We start from the raw sequence: 22,643 nt of genomic DNA on the forward strand, positions 1-22,643 counted from the left end.
AGAATTGTAGAAAAAAACTTGACTCTCCCGCCCCCTCCTCGAAGCCGGGCAGACCCCGGCTCGGAAGCCTGGCTGTCTGTGGCAGCTTCATAACATGATTTCCTCAGTGAACGGCGGTGATTTCAGAACAAATCACTTCATTAAGCTACAGGACAACATATTGGAGTGATGAAAGTAAATGCAGTATTGGGCATATCTTGTGTTTTGTGAAAAACTGTTTTATCGTCAATTTAACATTGAAGATGTAGCAATTTCACCAGAGAATGGGAGAGGCTGTCCGGCTTCCCGTGTTGTCTCTGAATAGCCGCGGCTGCAACAAAGACCAGTGTAAACTCCACAAAGCTAGCCTTACTTAATATTAGATCTCTGTCCAATAAGTCACTGTTAGTTAATGACTTCATAATTTCACACAATTTAGATTTTCTTTTTCTGACAGAAACATGGTTAACAGAGAGCACAAGTGCTACTATTCTTAATGAAACAGCCCCCCCAAATTTTAGTTTTATGGCTAAATGCCGAAATGGGAGGAAAGATGGGGGAGAAGCTGCCATATTTAAAGATACATTCCAGTGTAAAGAGATCTCATTTGGTGATTTCACTTCTTTTGAATATCTTAGCTTTATTTTAAAGGGTGTTCCTGAAATCCTGTTCTTAATCATTTACAGATCTCCAGGATACTGTGCAAGTTTTATTGATGAATTTTCTGAATTATTGTCTGTTATTTCGGCTGATTTGAACCATTTTATCTTAACCGGGGATTTTAACATTCACATAGATAATATGACAGATGGTAATGCCAAAGAATTTTCTTCTGTGCTGGACATGTTTGGTTTGTGACAACATGTAACAGAACCAACCCACCTTCAAGGTCACATTCTGGACCTGGTCATTTCTAAAGGAGTTGATATTTCTTCTGTTGTGGTTATTGATTTGGCCTTGTCTGACCATTTTTGTATTTTATTCTATTTATTGATAACTCAGAATGTTCAAACAACCAGCTTCTCAGTTAAGAAGAGGTACATCAATGAGAAAACAAGTGCTCGGTTGAAGGACTGCTGGATCATTTCAACTTGAAAATTTTGAATGTAATGGAAGCTGTTGCACCGATAAGAATCAAGAGCACCTTGATCAAAAAGAAAACCTCATGGAGAAACACCACTACGGTCAAAAACCTGAAAAGAGAATGCAGGAAAGCTGAACGTAAGTCGAGGAAAACAAAGCTTCAGATTCACTATGAGCTGTACAAACAAAGCCTGCATAGTTATAACAATGAGCTGTGCAAGGCCAGACAGCTGCATTTATCTGAAATGATTAATAAGAATGTCAACAATTCTCGAACTCTGTTTGCTACGGTTGAAAAACTCACAAATCCTCCTAAACAGTCAAACCCAGAACTCCTCTCCACAGAGAAATGCAACGAATTTGACCACTTTTTTAGCAAAAAAATCAAAACAATAGGACAAAACATTCATGCAACACAGACAAACAAGAAAACTAATCTGTGTCTAAAACCTAGAAATAACTCTGACTTTATGCCACAATTTAATATTGTTGATTTAAAAATCCTAGAGGAAACAGTTCGGCATCTGAAATCAACAACTTGTTCTCTGGACATAATACCATCTGACTTTTTAAAAACTGTTTTTACCTCAGTAGAAAGTGATCTCCTACGAATAGTTAACAGCTCACTGGCATCAGGCATTTTTCCCAAGTCACTAAAGACAGCTGCCATTAAGCCACTCCTAAAGAAGAGAACTCTAGACGCCTCTATGATGAACAACTACAGACCTGTCTCTAATCTCTCTTTTATATCTAAGATTATTGAGAAAGTTGTATTTAACCAGCTCAACGACTTTCTGAATGAAAGTGGAAGTCTTGATAACTTTCAATCAGGCTTCTGACGTCATCACAGCACTGAAACAGCTCTGGTCAAAGTGTTAAACGACATCAGGTTGAATACTGATTCTGGTAATGTTTCAGTCCTGGTTCTGTTGGACGTCAGCGCTGCGTTTGATACTGTAGATCACAGAATCCTGTTGCACAGGCTGGAAAACTGGGTTGGACTTTCTGGAGCGATCCTTAACTGGTTCAGGTCCTACTTAGAAGGCCGGAGTTATTTTGTTACAATTGGCAGCTATGAATCTGAGCGAGTGGCCATGACTTGTGGAGTCCCCCAGGGGTCAATTCTTGGACCTCTTCCGATTAACTTGTATATGCTCCCTTTGGGTCCGATATTGCAGAATTTTAACATCAATTATCACAGTTATGCAGACGTTACACAACTTTATGTGTCTCTGTCACCAGACGACTGCAGCCCAGCAGACGTACTGTGTCAGTGTCTGGAGGAAGTAAACACCTGGATGAGAGAGAATTTTCTACAATTAAATGAAGACAAAACTGAGATCATTCTGTTTGGTAGCCAAGAGAAGAGGGTCAGCGTTGGTAAATATCTCGAGACTCGGGACCTTACAATCACCGACCAAGTTCGTAACCTCGGAGTGTTGATAGACTCAGATCTGACTTTCAGCAGCCACATCAAAGCTGTCACCAAGGCAGCTTTTTACCATCTCAGAAACATCAACATAATTAAAGGTTTTCTCTCCCAAAAAGACCAGGAGAAACTCATCCATGCATTCATCTCCAGTAGACTCGATTACTGCAGTTGTTAGCTGCAAGAGTTTTAACCCGGACTAAGAGATCTGAACACATCACACCAGTTTTAAAATCTTTACACTGGCTTCCAGTCAGTCACAGAATAGATTTTAAAAGCCTGCTGATGGTTTACAAATCCCAGAACGGTTTAGGCCCAAAATACATCTGTGATATGTTCAGAGAATATAAACCCAGCAGAGCTCTTAGATCCAAGGACTCAGGTCAGCTGGTCCAGTCCAGAGTCCAGACTAAACATGGAGAAGCAGCATTTAGCTGTTATGCTGCAAACAAGAGGAACAAACTGCCAGTGGAGATTACTGTTGCTTGTTTTTTTAAATTCATTTGAATTATTTTATTTGTTTCTCTTTATATTCCTTTATGTGTTTTTAATGCTTCTTACACTCTCTGCTAATGCTTTTATTTTATGTAAAGGACTTTGAATTGTTTTGAACATGAAATGTGCAATACAAATAAATTTGACTTTGATATTACTTCATTTAAAAAAATGTATAGATGTGTTTACATCTCTGTCATTTTGTAGCAAAACAGGGATGTTTCAAATACACTTGAAAATGAAAGAAGATAAATAAAGTATTTTGCATTCATACATTTTTTTTTTTTTTACTGCTTGAATTTTTAGCAAAATGATTTTCTACCTTATTTCAGTGGCATTTATCGTTATTTCAACTTTTTCATTGTACCAGTTACATTTATACTTTTTGTGTCCATGTCAGATTGCGGCAGTTTCAGCCTATGAGCTGATATTCGGCATATCTCAAAATGGTGTGCAGTGTATCCTTAACAAATCTTAAGGAAGTGGAAGGAAGTGGGCCTCACACAGGACCTGAGACGGGCATCTGGCAGTCGAGGTGATTCCTCTGTTGCAGGCTCAGAAAAGTAGATTTAATCCACCTTGCAATTCTATCTGGAAATTGGATTTACTTGTCAGCATTAAAATGAACACAGTGGAACACTATCAGTCATAGACTGGCCGCCCCAGAGCCCGGACTTTAACATTTCTGAAGCAGTGTGCGATCATCTTGACAGAGAACAGAAACAAAAAAAGGCAGCCAACATCCATAGAAGAGCTTTTGAATGTCCCTCAAAAAGCCTGGACAACTATTCCTGAAGACTACTTAAAGAAATTACAAAATATCTTCTCTTCGAGGGTTTTGGTCATTGTTTTTTTAACCTCTTCCGTCATTACCCTTCCCGGCTGGCTCTCACACAGCCCACATCCTCCCCATCTCCGCCTCTTCCTGATACCCGAGCATCCGAATCAGAAGACTCTGCCGTCTCCTATCTCTGTTTGTCCAGCACTGGCGTCTCGACTCCGATGGGTCCTGTCCCATCCCCTTTCCTCCATTTCATATCACCATTCCGTCGAGATGATACATTGGAGTCTTATCTTAAAAAAAAGAAAAAGAAAGGTTTATATTCATCTCTTGCACATCAGAACATTTTGTTCTCATCCTTTCAACTTATCTCTTCTGAATGAAATGAGGGGTAATTTTTAGTCAAATTTAGTCATTTAGCACGTGCTTTTATTCAAAGTGGCTCATAGGGTGGAAGCAATATTCATGTTTCCTCAAGTCCTGAAACCCTGTTGTGAGCAACAGGTAATACATCTAAATAAAGTGCAGAGAGCAAAAGGGAGAGCAGACAAATTCGTGCAAAACAAGTGTAAATCAGGCATGTCAGGGTGCTAGAGGTGTTCGGAGAGGAGGTGTTTTCAGAAGAGATGAGTCTTCAGGATATCCTTGGCCCGTACAGAAATGAGTCCCTGTATTACATTTATCCAAATAAGGAGTTCTGACATGGAAAACTGAAGTGAGAGTGAAGTTGGATGCATAAAAAAAATACCCAGAGTCATTTTTCAGACCAGTACATTGCGGAGGCCGCAGTATTAACAGAGTGAAGTCAGTCATCTCCTGATGGCTTTAGGAGAGAGGAAACACCCTGCTGCATTACAGCAACTGTACCACGCAGCAGCGGCCAAAGCAACGGGGCGCGGGAAGATAAGACGCGCCTCGGTGAAGGAGAAAGGTCAAACCTGTAGGCCGAAAACAAACAAGAACAATTATTCGGTCGTGATGCCAAATATCGAGAAATGGCAAAGCGAGACCTCAGCTTGATGGACACGTCGTTTCAAGGGAGAAAGATCCAAAGTGGCCAAAAAACATGACTCATTTTCTGCACACGACTGTATGCCTTGAAAAAATCCCCACTTTCACACACTTGGGCATTCATTAATTGCGTGTCCACACTACCCGCAAATGGAAAACGTAGTCTCATCGATCCAAACGTGGCATGTTAGATAATCAAACACGGTTATGAATAAACAGCCGCATTCAGCTGTGAAGTCACTTCAGGGAAGTCTGGGGGAATTTGGGATGGTAAAAGCATACAGTTGATATGACGTACATTGGATGTTTTCTGTCGGCAAACATGGATTCTAATTAATGCAGTTCAATGAACTAAGAAAATTCCGTGAAATTTCTTGAAAACATCTAAGCGCCTAAAGCATTCCTTCCCTCTAAAACACTTTGGTCTCATCCTCCGCCTTGCCTGTTCTTTCATGCTCCTCTGCATTCCCTAAGGGAACCGCATCCAGAAAATCTAGCAGGAATATAAGCTCACATGTAATATTTACAGCGTAGGAAGAGTTATTGCTAGCTTGAGGGGACGCTTGATGCTCCAAACGGCCCCACAACTGTAAATCCGAATCTCATTTCAGCTGTGAGATGTTATGAAGAACGCAGGAATGTACTTACAGGGGACTGCTCGTGTGGAATTTTTGCTGGGAATTTCCCACCAGAGTGCATGTGTGTGTGTGTGTGTGTGTGTGTGTGTGTGTGTGTGTGTTTGCACATGCGCAGAGTGTGTCTCAAGCCAATGCTGAGTGGCTGTTGCCTGCGTGTGAGCAAATGCGAGTATGCCTGACTCAGGTGCACGCGTTTGTTTTGAGGGAGTAAACAACCGTGTGTGCCAGGTAAGAAGGGCCAAAGAAAGGCCTGTTGTTTGTTTGTGCATGGGTGCCATTCCAGAAACTGTCTCCCTGATTAGTTCCAAGGTAACGGCAAGCAACGGAGACATGCACGGCTACATTATACTACCTCTTTACTTGTTAAAAGGGTTATTTCAAAAGTAAAACTGCTGGCTCATAAAGGAAAGCTGCCTCATTTGAAGAAGTGATTTCAAGAAACGAAAATCCCCGGTCGCCTGTTCAAGCTCGATGTAAAAAGGGCAAGTTTATGGAGAAGTTGTGGACTACTGCTGACCTCCAGTAGCTCGGTTAATATGAGGCTGCATCTCTCCCTTCTGAAATCCCCCGAACTTTCCCCCACGCCAGATCTCTCCTCCCAGCCTCCCAGATAATGGTCTTAGCAGGCCTCCCATCATCCGCGCTCTGCCGTGGATCCACCGCAGCTGCTGAACTGGCTGCCTGGCGAGTGGCAGTTTACGGCGGGCCATGTGTTTCCACCTAATCGCTTTTCCAGGGCAGAGCGTGGGGCAGCGTTCTAGAAACGAGACACGGAGGGCTCAGAGGATGGAAGAGGAGGCGCACGGGGGAAGCTTTGCGGACCAGATGTGTGCAGTAGCAGTCAGCCAGGCGCACATCTGCAATCATTTTCAACTTAGTGGGGGAATTCCTCACTCGCTGCACGTCTCCACATATTTTGTCCCGCTGGATCCTCATTTTGGGACAATGAGTGGCCTGACTGCTTCCCCCCTGTCCTTCCTCTCATGTTTCCCTCCGTGTGTCATGAACTTTTTCCCCACAGACAGACAAACAGACTGGGCTGGTAGCAGCTCCAGGCGTGGGATCCTTTGTGTTGAGGACGTTTTAAAGCGAAGATAAAAAAAAAAAGAGCCAACTCTTTTCTGTAAACACACAGTCCTGCATGTGAGGCGCAGACATAACAAGTTTGGCTATGAGGTTGGGTTTGTTATCGCTGCTCTTTGAATGCACCTCGCCACACATGTCATCACTGTGACAAAAGGAAAAATGCAAAAGTGTCGACCACGAGCGCCAGATCAAAGCAGAGACCGGGCCCGCGCCGGCCTCAAAATGGAAAACACGTTTTATTTTTACAGTGTTGAAAAGAGGGTTAAGTTTAACAAAAGGGCTAAAAATATCTATTGTTCGGCTGCTGCGGGGGTTGAGCCACGGCACAACAAAAGCAGGGAGTTTCCTCACCTCCAGGAAGTCGGGAGATTGTCTTGTATTAGCATGTCAAGACTCAGGACAAGATGTTCTGACGGACAATGACATATGTTTAGATGCACTTTGGGGCTTTCTGTTGTCCTTTCGATGTCAGTTTTTTATTTACAAAAATCTGCACACATCATTTTCTTCATTTTTAGGCACATAAACAGTGTTTTCTCATCCTTAGACAATTGGTTCTGTCGCCCCAAATCTAACAAAACAGCAAGTGAAAACAAAGAGGGGTAAAAACAAACATTTCGCCCGTCACATCCTGCTGTCAGGTGTCAAAATCAATCAAGTCCAAGTCAAGTCTATGCAGGAGGGCCCGGTGGAGTCGGCTTTTCGTCGTGCTGTGTCAACGCACCCAAAACAGTTTGTGATCCCAAAATCCAGATTAATCCCGGGAGGCGTTGCATTTTGAGCCATATCATTAACCATGTGGGTTTAGCTGATAAACCTGACCAAACAACGTGTGTAAAAAGTGCAGAAAAAAAACCCGCGAAGGAAATGACGAGGAAATTCCCTCCAAAACGAGTCTGGAAACTTAATTCATAATTCAAAGTCCCCTGACTTCCTGCCTCCCCCCTGCAACCTCTGTAGGAGGAATTTGTTGGATCTCTCTTGCTTTTTGAAACAAACTTAAACCTAGAGCATTTAATGTTTTGGCATTCAGACATTACTACCACTACTACTAAGGAGTCACTCATCACATACCCTTCACTTCCTATTGGCTCGAAATAAAAGTGTCTTTTAGCCAATTATTTTATTTTTTATTTTATTCTTAACTGTGAACGCAAACGCAGGCTAAAGCTCTATCGTGCAAAACACTAGGCCGCATATGAGCACTTTTCTGGGCCAAAGCTCATTTAAAATGGACCGAGGCGCAGCGGAAAACTGTTCGGACAAATCGGCGGACAAAGTTTGAAATCCTTTGTGGAAATCACGGATGCCGTGAGTAAAAAAAGAAGACCATCCAGCTTGTAATCAGCACATGCCTGCAGTCCCAGATCTTTAACCAATTGAAAACATTTGGTGAAAAAAAAAAAAACAGAACTGCGGAGCAGCTAGAATGGGACGACATTTCTCTCCCACAGGTCCACCAGCAGGACTGCAGTTCTCAGACATTCACGGGCTGTTGTTAAAAGAAGATGACCAATTCAATTCAAAATGAGGCATGATTTTTGATCAAATGTGAAAAAAACCTTACATTGAAAACGTTTGCAATGTGGTACTGGGAATAAAACACGTGTTCATGAGACATTTTCACACTATTCCACCTTTTTCACAATTGTGGTTGCACTTTCATGTCTGTGCTGTTATTTTTGTCACCAACACCCACGAGCTGAACTGCGTGCCATTGACACAGAGGATAGGTTCACGTTCTCTTTGCTTTTCTTGTTTCAAACCCCCCCCCTGTTCACGCTGCTTGTGTATCAGACGCGAGAACAGTGGCAGACACAGGGGAGAGGAGTTGCTCTTTACTGAGGAAAGTACCTAAAACATACATTTTGGCCTCAGTGTCCTTTGCAGCGCCACACTCCGCCCATGCAGGCGGGTTGTTCTGCAGAGGATGTTTCACTACCGTTTCACTCTGACCAACCGTCACGTAAAAGTCATTCGGGCCTCCACCCAGTGGAGCAGACCACCCACTGACCACCAGAATTCTTCGTACAAATGTCAGAAGACCAAAATAATCAGACTTACTTGACAAGAATTTAGTGTATGCACCATAAACTATGTCCCCGTGTTAACACTTCTTTTAAGTTTCTAAATAAAGTAGATTATGGCTAATTAGATATGCTCAGAAAAAGATTTAAAACTTTAGTTCTTTCAGAAAATAGGCCACATTAATCTGGACCCAGATATCTAAAAGAACCCTCCGTCGATGTGGCAAAAGATTTAAAAAAATTTAAGAAATAAAATCTGAAGTGCTCTATGTGGACATCTTGTATTTTATTTCTTGCTTGCATTGTTTGCAAGTTTTTCGCATCTCTTGGTAATCATCTATTGTCACTTTATGTGGTCACGGTGCATCTCTTTGCAGTTGCGTTATCTTTGTAGTTGTTTAGCTTCCCTTTTTTGGCAGTTTTGCATCACTTTGTGGTCAGTTTGCGTACGTTTGTGATGGTTCATTTGCGTAATCGCTCCATGAGAGTAATATACCAATTATGTGCCAGCCTCTTATTTCGAGAGAAAGCAGCCAGTCTGGTTTATTATTGATGACGTGTTGGAAGGCAGAAAAGAAAGGAAATTTTGATTATTTTTTTCTTCTCCTGCTTCTTGAGGCAGACTTTACACTCATATAGAATTGAAGATGAAGCGGCATCAGGTCCACGAAGTTAGAGTTAGGTAATTCGAATGCAGCTCATCTGTATGAGGAATGACGCAGAACCAGAACTGGGAAATAAACAATCAGGAAAATATGTTGTGAGAGACAGGATTGTTAAAGGTGTTCCTCAAAACAAATATATACATTTATTTTAAAAAGTCTTAGTCGAAAGTGGGACATTCAAAGTGAAAGAACTGAGAACTTATAACACCATGTTGACTTGATGTTAGTAAAGTACAACTTTCAGAGTTCAGTGGAAATTCAAAGTTACTAAAAACCAAAAAAGCTGAGCTCACTAAATCATTTCCAAACAGACAAATGTGCTCGAGACAGAATCCTGAAAAACTGGCATTTGCATGTGTGTAGTGTGTTTTAATCATTATGTTGCTGCTGTCTTGGCCAGGATGCTCTTGTGATAAAGATCTTAGATCTAAATGATAAAGGAGGCCGCAAAGACACCATAAAAACCCCACAAAACAAAATGGTGAGGTGCAGGAAAGGAAACCAACGTCATGAACTCTGGTTTGTCAGTCCCCGGGCACTCTGGGGCAGTTTCACGTTCGTGAATGCGCAACAAAAAAGTCAATAATCTCGAAAAACGAGTCCGAAGCACGTCATTTTTAAGGTTCACTAACTTCTCTTGCGTTCTTTTAATTGGATTACAATTGGATTAAACTACTCTTAGACTTATTTATTCTCTGTTTAAAGTGCCTTGTGATGGCATATGTCGTGTACTGGTGCTGCATAAATAAACTGAATTGAATTGGGACCTCACAGTGGTGTGGTGGTGGGTGTCTGAGGTCACTATCGAGTCAAAAACACAACCGTGGCATTTTGTTTTGAGCCCCATGTATTTGAAAAGTAGTAAATGTGCTAATAATGCTCTACCAATACTTTGCTCAATGATTTATATCCTGACAAGGAAATCTTATTTCAAATTGACATTCTGGAAAATATTTTACCAAATTCTGCTCCCCATTTGTCACCGAATGCACCATCTGTGCAACACTGGTAAAGAAAAAAAAAAAAAAACTCAGGGGAGATATTGGCTATATAAGCAAAAATTCTTAATAGTAGCTGCTAAAAGTGTAAAATAAAACACAGAAATGGAACATCTGGGAAGTTCAGAGTTTATGGAGCCAATATGTGATGGAAGAATTATAGAAGAGGGATCTGTACCCTACGTGCTGTCCAAATTCAAACTGCAGACCATGGAAATGTAAGTGTTTGAGAGATTCAGTCGAGTGGAGTGTGTGATCCGAGAACTCCGGCTATTTACTGTATACCCTCTCGTGCCATAATAACGTGTTCAAAGTGTTACCTAGTACAGATCTAAAAAGAGTGGAAGAGAGAGGTGGAGTCAAATGGAGCACGCCCTAAAATGATCCATTTGAACAGAGAGTAAATTAATGAAGAAGATTGAGCTGCTATAGTTGCTCCCTGTGTTATTTTGATCAAATCATGTCACAGACATTTCAATAAGGCCTCAGGTCGTGTCAGCTTGTGAAGAAAGGTCACAAAGGGACATTTTCTGTTACTTCACAGAACAATCACACACACAGCCTCGTTGTTCATGCATCAAAGACAGCTGATTTTCTTATTTTCAATCATTTGTTCAGCGGTAAAAGTATCCTCCAGCTGTGCATTTGACACAATTTGACGTATCTGAAGATGTACAGAGTTACACAGTTCTATCTTCGAATTCTCTAACGTTAAAGTTGCATCAAAAGAGAGCGATTGTATCTTAGCCACTGTGCAGATATTTAATCCTAGGTAGTGTTTTTGGAGTTAAGCGTTTTAGAAAAACCTTTGCCGATAAGATCTGAAGGGGTCGTGCTCCACATTTAGCTGGTGGCTGCTGTTAATGCGAAGCTCCGAACCCCTTCGTTTCGCTTGCATTTAATCTGGACTTTTGCTTTTTGTTTTCAAACCAGCAGCAGGTCTGTAAAGGTTGCTCGCGGTTCAGTGTCAGCATGATTGCAGGTTCAGAGGTCACGTCTGCTGTTAAAGCGACAGCCACCTGTAGATAGGAGGCAGCAAGTGCCAGGGACTTTCCACAACAAAGCGTGTGAGAACATGTGCATGCATGCGTGCGCAGTACTCGACAGTCAAGTGCATGTGTCTGTGTCTGGGTGTGTTCATGTATAAAGGGCACTGTGTGTGCAAAGGCAGACGGAGAGAAAATGGAGTGTGAACTGAAACAAGTGTGTAAACCCGAGCTCTCGCTGCAGTGTAGCAGAGATCCTCAACGTGCATAAAGAAAGTTTTTTCGTGCATGTGAATATTGCTACCTGTGCGTGTTAACCTTTAAAGCGTGGATGAAAAATTGTTTTCGGTGTAGCAGATGAAGCTGTGGAGATGCACGAGCGTACTCAGACAGAGGATGATCACCAGTGGCATCGTGTAGCATGCAAACTGAAATCGAAATGAATTTGATGCTGCATTTTAACATATTTCCGTGTCTTTACATAAAACTGACAACGCCAGAGTGACAACACTTGCTGTACAGGCTTTATCGTTGTAGATAGGCTCTCTGTGTTTTTAAGCCCAAGAAGGAAGCAAAGGCTAAGGGGTTGAGACTGGATCCCAAGCAGTGCTGGAAATCCCCTTCTCTCAGCAGGCCTGCCTCGTCTTAGACACACAGGGCCCCACTGAGGCCCACATCAAAGGGGCTGCTGCTGTTCTCATCATCCCCCCCCACCCTTCTGTCTTTCTGTATGTCTCACTGTCTTTCTGTTGCTTTACCTCCACAGTTATGTTTCCATTTATACACGACTCGTCTCCCACCTCAGACCATCTGTCCTCTTTTAAAGATTTGAGGCGTACCGTGGCACCAGGTACAGCCGTGTGAAAACCAAAAGATCAGAATGAAACTTCACTCATTTCTAAGCTTTTTACATGAAACAAAAATCCTCTGGATCCTTAACAGTTCTTAAAACTATTCAGTCAGTCACAGAATATATTTTAAAAGCCTGCTGATGGTTTACAAATCCCAGAACGGTTTAGGCCCAAAATACATCTGTGACATGTTCAAAGAATATAAACCTTGCAGAGCTCTTAGATCCAAGGAGCCAGAGTCCAGGCTAAACATGGCAAAGCAGCATTTAGCTGTTATGCTGCAAACAAGTGGAACAAACTGCCAGTGGAGATTAAACTTTCACCAAATGTAGACATTTTTTTTTCTCATGTGTCTATGCATGAAATCGGCACGATATCTTTTAATTTATCTGGACTGTTGCTTGTTTTTAAATTCATTTAAATTATTTTATTTGTTTCTCTTTGTATTATTTTATGTATTTTTAATGCTTCTTCCACTCCCTGCTGCAATGCTTTTATTTTATGTAAAGCACTTTGAGTTGTTTTGTACATGAAATGTGCTATACAAATAAATTTAATTTGATTTGATTTGATTTGATTAAAATGTGCAAAATACAACCACAGATGAACAACAACATATGACATATTACACGGCGTCATTATTCATTTAGTTAAAGTGTCTTTGGACAAGAAGTTGGAGCCCATGTTGACCTTCATGTGATCATTGACTTGTGTGTGAATGTGTGTGATAAAGAGAAAAAAAGCACTGCGTAGCCTTTAACAATGTATGCACTAAGATGTGCTGTATGAGTGTATGTGTGTGTGTTTGAATGGGTTAATGCAGCTTACAGTGTGCAAGTGCCTCGAGTGGTCAACCAGACTAGAAAATGTCTGTATAAATTTTCCATTTACAGTAGCAGCTGGGCGCTGCTAATCAAATGCACTTATTAACTGATCATCAGCAAGTGTGAACACCTCTACGAAAGCAAAAGTTTGGCAGCTTGCTGGTCTGAAGTGTTCAGGTGTGTGTTAACACGATGCCAAGGAGGAAAGACATCAGCAATAATCTTAGAGAGGCGATTGTTGCCGCTCATCCATCTGAGACGGGTTTTGAGGTCATTTACAAACAATTTGAAGTTTTTGTCAAGTGGAAAACATTTAAGACAGCTGCTCCACCAGGAGTCCCCTTATACTCGAGTTATACCTGAGTTATACCCGAGTCATACCTGACTTTTTTTGTGCTGTGTTTTTTTTGCAATCTCAAATCATATTTCACTGTATCCTGGTAAGGGATACAGTGAAATATGATTTTTTTCCTCCTCCTCTCTCCTAATGTGGTACCTTTTCTTCTATTTGGCAGCGCTCTTCACTGAGCTGCATGGCCTCGGTCACTCGTCTCCCTTGTTTTGTTTTTATGTTCTCTGTCTGGATGGGTGTACTGGAACTGCTTGTAATTTCCCCCTCGGGGATTAATAAAGTATTTTGAATTGAACTGAATCGAACTGAATTAAACCCGAGTTATACCCGACCTATACCCGAGTTATACCTGACAAACCCTAGTTATACCCGAGTAATACCCGACCTATGCCCGAGTTATACCTGACAAACCCTAGTTATACCCGACTTATACCTGACGAACCCGAGTTATACCCGAGTAATACCCGACCTATGCCCGAGTTATACCTGACAAACCCTAGTTATACCCAACTTAAACCCGACTTATACCTGACAAACCCGAGTTATACCCGAGTAATACCCGACCTATGCCCGAGTTATACCTGACAAACCCGAGTTATACGAGACTTAAACCCGAGTTATACCTAACAAACCCGAGTTATACCCGAGTAATACCCGACCTATGCCCGAGTTATACCTGACAAACCCGAGTTATACCCGACTTAAACCCGAGTTATACCCGACTTATATCCGAGTTATACCTGACAGACGAAACTAAAGTGGAGATGTTTGGTCGTAATGCACAGCGCCACATTTTGTGAAAACCAAACACAGCATATCTCCACAAACACCTCAAACCACGGTGGTGGAGGGCTGATGATTTGGGCTTGCTTTGCAGCCCCAGGTACTGGACCCCCTGCAGTCATTGAGTCCAAAAAAGATTATTCACAAGTGAAACACACAGTTATACATCAACCCCGGAGCGGTCATATCAGCAAGTTTCCTACAATGTCAGACTGTGCCGTTCTCAGAGTACAAAAAAACCCAGAAAAAAAAACAACGTACAGCTAGATCTCTACAAGCCTCAAATAGCATGTTAAATGTTAAAGTTCACGACAACACAATTAGAGAAAGACTGAACAATGTTTGGCTTGTTTGGAAGGCTTACCAGGAGAAAGACTTCTCTTTAAAAAAGACCACGGCAGCACAACTTAGCTTTAAAAAGTTGACTCTGAGCAAACCGCAACGCTTCTGGAACAATGGAGGGGCTGATGATTTGGGCTTTTTTTTTTTTTCAGCCGCAGGACCTGGACACCTTACAGTCATTGACTCGTGCGTGAACTCTTCTTCTTACTTTAAAGTATCCCGGGGTTCGAACATGAGGCCGTCAGCTAACGTGAGGCTGAAACTGAGTCGTGCAACAGGACAACGGTCCCAAGCACAGCAGCAAATTTGCTATAGAACAGAAGAAAAAGGAAAGAATCAAGGCGTTGCAAGGGGACCCAAAGAGAGCTGTACACGAGGAACACAATGATGTGAAACATTGATGACATCATACAGAAAATGATTACTTGAGGTTATTGCTGCTAAAAATGGATGTGCGGGCTACTGAATCACAGGGCATATTTAGTTTTCCCACCACTGCTTCTGCATTTTGACTTAATTTATGTTGAGTATGCCACGTATTGTCGTTCTTCTCAGGTTGAATTTATCTAATTGAAGGCCCAATTTAGGACGAGGGGATTCTTCATCGCATCCTGATGTGCAAAACCTTACCTTTGAAAGAGGGTGTTCTTTACTGTGGGTAATACATGATCCTGCAGGGTGGATTCCGTGTAAAGCACAAACTGTGCATATGAAAGTGTTGTGTGAAAACAAAAATAACTCTGAGGTGAATAAACTGCATCTGTGCCTTCTGCAATCACAGGTAAGATGTATCAGTAGGTAGTCTGGTGGAGTGTATTACATTTTTAGGGGCTTGTGGTTAGACCTCTGCACCGGTTCTGAGTAAATCAGAAGGGAAAACGTCAGCTGAAGTGGTCCCCCCAGATCACTAAACACTCTCTGCCCCAGCCCCCCACTGTTCAAAGCCCACAAAAATGTCAGGTATGTTTGAGGCAGCAGACAACTTCTGTGCAACACGTGGATACTTGTGAGTGTGTGTGTGTGTCTTTGTAGGGGTGGGGGTTGGGATGGGGTGAGGGGATGCTGACACAGTTGCATGTCAGCTTCCTCGCGCACATGCCCACATTCATGGCTGCGCCAGCAAACATAAAGTCACAAGGAATGGCATTGTGAATTTCCAACTCTGGATTTTCCCTCCTAATCACTGATTGTCCGATGACTGCTGTGTGTCTCATGCTTCCCAGATGGAAGCTGCTTTAATGGTCAGTCCGTTTCCTCTGTGATGCATCACGGCAGGACGCTCACACTCAGACTCGTTACTTATCGTCAAACCATTTCAAAAGTAAATCAATCCACTTGGATTTTTTTTTTTTTAGTTCTGTTATGATTATGTTTTTCCTTTGCTTTACAATCACACCGACTGTTATTTTCTTAGAAAAAACATATTGAAATCATAAAAGAATTGAGTTTAAATGTGTTATGGTTCACATATTCCACACATTGTTTGAACCTGGAAGCGTTCTGACCCTGTCAGTCTTTCCTGTTACAGGCAACAGCACCCTCTAGTGGACAGCCTGAGTTTTGTCTCCTACTGTTATTTCAACGTTACCAAGTCAAATGGACTTTTTTTGCTTTGGTATATTTATTATACAAACAACTATAAATACATAGAGCTGCTGCTCACCTGTATGGGGACTGTTATAAAATAAGTAAATTGGAGCCTCTAATTTATGCATGAGCTGAACTTCCAATGCTTTTTTTTTGTTTTTGAGGACATTTTTTTCACTTGCAGGCATTTGTTCGAGGATGCTGGATATTTTGGTGTTTGTTGAGCTGAAGTCAACATAACTGACGACAGCTTGGATTCAGTGAGTGATCTGGTTGTCAGCGCTGGGCCCCCTGCAGACAGGCAGTATCTGCACACACTCCAGGTGTCAGTTACTTTGGGAGCAGCAAAGTTTCAGAGGAAAACACAATCTTGCGAGTGATTACATTTACATCGCAGTGGTAAAAGTGACACGATTGTCAGCAGTATGTTCTGGCTACTGTCTGGTGAGGCAACAAAACATTAGAGGCCCGTCCTTATTAAAACGAAAGGAAGGGAGATAATCGATGCTGTACTGGCCCGCGTCTTTTTGTTGTCACTTGCCTCAAAATGCTCCTTGAGGAAGAGCAACAAACATTGGAATTGTTTTACACTGAGGATAACATCTCCACTGATAGTCCTGGCAAAATAGTTAATAAGTAATATTGCAGATTGGAATCAATATTTAAACATCTGCCCCTTATCTATGTTAATTATGTAAGCTATACCAGCACAATCGTTTCTTTGACACTGTGCCACAAGTCTATAGAGAGCAGAGCATGCTGTCAGTGGGTGGTACTGTATGTCAGTGTGGATGCTGTGTGAGGCGGCCTTGTGTGGCATGGATTGACTCCACTTTCGGACAATTAGAGATGAGCTGTCTCGTCGTGGCACCACTGCAATGATGCTGTGTGATATATGGGAGCATCGTTCTCCAACAAGCTGAGGTTTACTGCATTGCTTGTAAAATTTGTAGCTTTGAGAGACATGTCCAAATAATGTCCAAATTAGTATTGTCCAAGCTTTTGTAAATGACCAGCAACCCCCCCCACCCCAGATCACAGCTTACTGAAAGAGAATTTTTTTTTTTCTTTTGCAGTTTTCCCGTAATGTTTGCTTCTAAATATTTTCCAGCCAGTCATTTAGTCTCCCATTAAGCCAGCTTTTTCTTTCTTTCTATTTTTTTTTACTCTGGTTTCAAGATCTCATTTTTTAGAAAACATAAGTGAAACCCCTCTGAAAATGGAATTTTCTGACAGATAAGCTTAAAATGTTACTCCATCATGAATCTCCATGATTCATACAACGTTCGGCTTCCTGCAACGTTTACTGTAATGCGTTTAAGTTGATTCTTGACCTTAGAAACTGTAATTTGACAGAATGAACTTAGCCCACCATAACAGCTGCTAATTAACCTTTTATTGGTGGCTTAAACTTAAGAAACCATGCAGGTTGAACTTAATAATATTTTTATCAAACACAAAGTACTTCATTACTGGGTTTCAAGACATTTTGAGGAACAACACACTTTCTTGTTAATAATTACGTAGGAAAAAAATCGACACCACTTCCATATTCCTATGCTGATTATTTAGAGTAGGCTGTTTAGCTTAGCCTAGCTTAGCTTAGAATAAAATGGTTGTTAATTTGGAAAGAGCAATAAAGTTACCTCTAAATCTCAACAGTTAGCTTTAAAACTTTTTTAATTCCTTTTTTTGTTCTTTATAAAGCCATAAAAGTTTGAAAATGTCAATTTAGTGTCTTACTGAATGTTTGGTAAGAGCTAGATATTTTGCAAGACAAAGCTATCTTGACAGTTGACAGTTGTCTTAGCATGACTTCAGGGTAAAGTGTGAAATAGTATCAAGAGTCATTTCGTCTGTGCAGATGGAAACTAATTGTGCATCTTTTCTGCAATCCTAAGCATTTCGTAATTCTTTCGAAATAAAGCATTTTTTTTTTTCATTTTTAGATTTGAGTCATGTCTGCGACATGAATCCGACTTTTGCTGAAGGCTATTTTTAAGCTTTTTTTCTGACTTGTGTCAGACGCTTTGAAAGGGTTTATTTTAAGGCACGTAAGCCCGACCAAGTACATTTTAATGGCTACACCCAACCAAAAGAGCAAGCGAAAGCATATATTTAAAATGAAATAAAGATTTCAAAAGCACTTGGTCAAGCTGATGATGAGTTCAGGTTTCCTTGATGGAAAACTCCACGACCACTACTTTTTCACATCTTAACGGGTAAACTACGTCTTGTATTTCAGTTGCATGTAATACTGCCTGGATTTTATTACTAAGTGTAATTATTTTCATGTCCATGTGTGCATAAGAGAGTGCTGAGACTGTATTGAATCCTCACCTCTAACTTTTGTAAAGTACCAACTGATAACACTAGTTATCAAACTAATAACATGAGTTAGCATTTATTCAAACCCCTTTCCTGGCTCAAGTGTTTTTGATTAAAACTGTCATTCTTCCTGCTCTGTTTTATTTTTTTGAAAGGTTTACAGGGGCTTAGATTTGTATTGAACCTCACTGAGACACTATTGCATTGCTGACATTTTATAACTCTTGACAAAAATGACTATGCGGTCCTTGTATACAGACGCGCACCATGATCGGAACTGATGGCCTTGCCGACGGCCATCAAGAATTCTGCTTTAAAAACCTACTACCTTATCAGTTTGTGTGTGATTTGTTTCTGAGTCGAGTTAAGGCTTCGCTTTTGTGCATGTCAGGCTTTTCAGTGAGGTCATGGCTGCTGAGGAGGTCGTTCTGGAACACAGAAAAGCCTCGCTGGCGTGAGAATAAAAGCATTGTGCAGCGAGTGAGCAGGGTCCCTGACCTCAGAGCAGTCTGCTCACAGAATGACACGGGCTCTTTGTTACCGCTGACAAAGCCAACCCCTCACATCACTCACACTGCAGCAGCACTCCCGAGTCTTTCAAAGAAGCAAAAAAAAAAAAAAAAATGCCAGCACGGCTGAAAACACAGATAGAAAAACAAAGCACACGATTCCATCGCAGCCGTTTAACTCGATAATTGTTATCTTGAAATGACAAAAAAAAAAAGAAATCAGACAAAACTTAATAAACAGTTTATTGTAATGTTAGTTAAACAATAGAAAGTGTTGAAATTAAGAGCCAGCTCAGTAAAATAAATACATAAATATAAAAAGTTGTACTGAAAAACAGTTCAAAATGTTAAAGTCTATACAGACTCGGTGTCACGATGCTTCCTGCCACCGTCGAAGGCTTAAACGCCACATCCATTACTTCCATACCCACAGTAGATAAGGCAGATAAAAAAGAGCAACATGGAACATGTAAACCCGTTTTCATTGTTTTTTTTTTTTTAACTACATGTCAGTCTGTCTTGTGGCTGACGGATGGTTTGACAACCGTGGCCAAATCTTATCAGTGCGTTCGCAGACATTAAGTGCAACACAAGCCAAATATTCATTAATACAGAAACACACAAACCAACGTGTGAGGGGGGGGGGGGGGGGGGGGGGGTGTGTTAAATGGCCAGCTCTTTGGTGCAGTCAGGTGTATCGAGTTTTGCATCAGTGTTACCAGATCTGGACAGAACAGCGGTTCAAAGTCTTAAATGTTTAAAACATGACGTCTACGACGACCTTGGATCACGTGCCGGTGGATGTTTTGCGTCCACATCCGGCACCGACTCGGCTGCACAGGTGATTTAGGCACAGTGTCCGGTCCATCAGAGGCACAGGGGAGCAACACTTATCCCTCGCTGCATTACAAAGTTTGAAGGTGGATGTAGCAACTGATAAAGCAGAGCACAGCTGGATAATGTAAACGATCCTTAAAATGGGAAAACTGCTCTCACTCCGAGGACAACCGCAGACGATCAATTGGCAAATACATTTCCTTACGTTGTCCGTAAGGAACCTGTTAATTTGGATTCTAAGAAATAGCAATCTGCCACGTTATCGAGCAGTCTGGTTATCAGTTTCTACAAAGTTGCACCCCGGCCGTCCTTGCCACTCGGCCAGAATCCAGCAGAGCTGCCCATTGAAAGCTGTGTTAAACACAAACCAAACAGCTTGGTGAAACAAGACAGAGTTCCTTTAACAAACAGACATTAAACGTCCTGCTCTAGGGAAGGTTAGGTTGCCGTGACAATAACGGGGACTGTGATGGTGTTCGGAGTTGCCCGATTTTCATTCTCCACCTGATAGGCCACATCAGGGCGAGCGGCCGCCACCTCCTGCCGGTCTGTCGCGGTGATGGGCTCGTCTTCCTCTTCCTGAGATTGTAGCTGGTCAAAGGATCGTTCCGCTACTTCTGACAGACGGTTTTCCTCCTTCTCTTCCTCCCTCTGAAATGAGAATACAAGGGGGAAATTACACAGGCTGAGTAATGTACATAAAATGACAACGAAATCTTCTCAGAAATTCATCCTACCTCTTTCTTTATCCTGTAGTATTCGTCTATGGCGTATTGATATTTGGCTGATGTGATACCGAAGAGGGAGGCCATTCTCTCCCCAAGATAGTCACATGCTGAAGAAAAAAAAGAGAAGAAAACGCTACTTTTCTTTGAACATCTTCCACCAAATGCAACAAGATAAACACGGCTGTTCTGAAGTTCGAAGTAATGCTTCAGCTGGAAGGAGGCCAGACAGGAAGCGAAAGCTAAAGCAAAGACACGATATTAACAAATCTGTCATAGGACTGGCTAATTTAGTCAAGACTGCTTCATGGATGTCAGCCGAAATAATAAATACCAACCGGTCAATATAACTGTGGGAAAGATGGGTGTTGTGGAATCAAACACACCTTTAACATGCCTTCAAATTCAATCTCATGTCCTTAGCATCCAAACCCGAATGCTCAAACCAGGACAGAGACAAGAGGCTGAATATTCCTCACATGCGGTAAACAAGCGTTCACTGGCAGCTTTTCTGCCTCACTGTCATGATGCATGTGGCTTTAGCACGCCGGCAGACGTTCACGTGAACGCAGTCCGCCCGTGAGAGTTTCATTCCGGACGTGTTCTGAAAGAAAGCCGAGTTGTAGACGGTGTCATTGTGCAGTACGAACCTGAGATGGTGGATGTAGCTGCTCTCCACATGTGGAACCAGAAATAAGGCCCCCAGGTCATCTTTGACTACAACACAATGAATGTGTAACAGTCACTTTTTACACAGGTGCAATGAAAAGGTTTCTGTAATTAAGGCCCACACCTACACACAGACACACTTCTGAATCCCCCTCCGCCCCTTCCCTCCACCGGTCCTCACCCTCATCGCATCCACCGGGGAGGACAGCAGGTCTTTCCTCTCCGGCTCCTGGTCCTCTCCCTCCTCCTCGTCGGTGCTGTACTCCTCCATGGTCTCCCCGCTGGAGAAATGGATGATGCGTCGGGGGACCTTCTCCCTCTGCTGCTGCTGCTGCTGCTGCTGCAGGGGGTCCTCCCTCTTGTCCAGCTCCCCCAGCTCCACACTCTCAAAGTCCTTCGCCGGGTTTGGGCTCTGACTCTGTGGGGAAGGGGACATCACAAACACACACAGACAGAGACACGGTTAGGCTATTTCGCCGAGCAGGTTTGCGAACGTTTCAACAACCTTGGTGAAAACGATTAAAAAAAAAATAAAAAATCCTCCCATCTGCTGTGTTATGTCTCGACCAAGCAGCCCGACATGACAAGCTGTCAGGGGAAAACAAGCCACAGGCGCTAAGTGGCGTCATAAAACCGTCACAATACATCCAGCGAGACATTGTTTTCATTAGAAAAGAGGAAGCTGTTCACCGACCTGCCCCACATCCATGCTCCGTCCTAAGGATACATTAACGTTTGTGAGATACAGTGATATGTCGGCCATTGTTGCCGTCTTCTTTGTATCTGGATGCTGCGCGCACGGCAACGTCTCTCTCCTCCGAACTGTCAGACCCGGAAGTGCCATTCGCCGCCTCGACCGTAGCGTTACACCGGAGAACAGCTATGACAGGGGCACCGCTGAGCTAATAATATGCGTTGTCATTTGCCTGGGCAGATGTTATACATTTTACACTTTACACTGTGGTTCCATAAAGAATTCTGCTCCTACGCGTCGACTGTAAAATGTACAGTCTGTGCTACTGTTTAAAAATAAAACCTGCGCATACATACTGGATGAAAAGCTGTTTGATGAGTCTTGAGAATATTCCTATTCTGAATTAATACACCTGTTTTTTGTAACCTTTAAGGGCTTATAAATGCTATTTATCTAAAGGGATGGATGATATGCTGCTATTATTTCAATTTTTATTCCATATAATCACAATGCCATCATCTGAGATCTGAACACATCACAGCAGTTTTAAAATCTTTACATTGACTTCCAGTCAGTCACAGAATAGATTTTAAAAGCCTGCTGATGGTTTACAAATCCCAGAACGGTTTAGGCCCAAAATACATCTGTGATATGTTCAGAGAATATAAACCCAGCAGAGCTCTTAGATCAAAGGACTCAGGTCAGCTGGTCCAGTCCTGAGTTCAGACTAAACATGGAGAAGCAGCATTTAGCTGTTATGCTGCAAACAAGTGGAACTAACTGCCAGTGGAGATTAAACTTTCACCAAATGTAGACATTTTTAAATCCAGGTTAAAGACATTTCTTTTCTCATGTGTCTATGCATGAAATATCTTTTAACTTATCTAGACTGTTGCTTGTTTTTAAATTAATTTAAATGATTTTATTTTTTTTATTCTTTTATGTATTTTTAATGCTTCTTGCA

At 42.0% G+C, this 22,643-nt stretch overlaps 1 protein-coding gene across 1 annotated transcript; it reads right to left on the minus strand.

Annotated features, from left to right (window-relative positions):
• Positions 1–18,983: 18,983 nt before the first annotated feature.
• LOC142375029 (protein FAM177A1-like) lies at positions 18,984–21,823 on the minus strand. The gene is made up of 5 exons (XM_075458945.1): positions 21,680–21,823; positions 21,167–21,403; positions 20,967–21,033; positions 20,329–20,426; positions 18,984–20,242 (listed from the first exon to the last, which is right to left on the minus strand). Exons 1-5 carry the CDS (start codon positions 21,746–21,748, stop codon positions 20,030–20,032), a joined length of 684 nt encoding a protein of 227 aa, XP_075315060.1. The 5' UTR covers positions 21,749–21,823; the 3' UTR covers positions 18,984–20,029.
• Between the last annotated feature and the right edge of the window lie 820 nt (positions 21,824–22,643).

This window comes from Odontesthes bonariensis, chromosome 24 (assembly GCF_027942865.1).
Source record: "Odontesthes bonariensis isolate fOdoBon6 chromosome 24, fOdoBon6.hap1, whole genome shotgun sequence".
NCBI classification, from domain to species: Eukaryota; Metazoa; Chordata; class Actinopteri; order Atheriniformes; family Atherinopsidae; genus Odontesthes; species Odontesthes bonariensis.

Excerpts from the sequence above, each read along its gene's own strand:
- LOC142375029 (XM_075458945.1), bottom strand. The coding sequence starts at position 21,748 with ATGGCCGACATATCACTGTATCTCACAAACGTTAATGTATCCTTAGGA. Across the intron at positions 21,404-21,679 it reads GGAGCATGGATGTGGGGCAG|AGTCAGAGCCCAAACCCGGC; the intron begins GTCGGTGAACAG and ends CCTTCCCCACAG. Across the intron at positions 20,243-20,328 it reads ACTACAGGATAAAGAAAGAG|AGGGAGGAAGAGAAGGAGGA; the intron begins GTAGGATGAATT and ends TTCTCATTTCAG.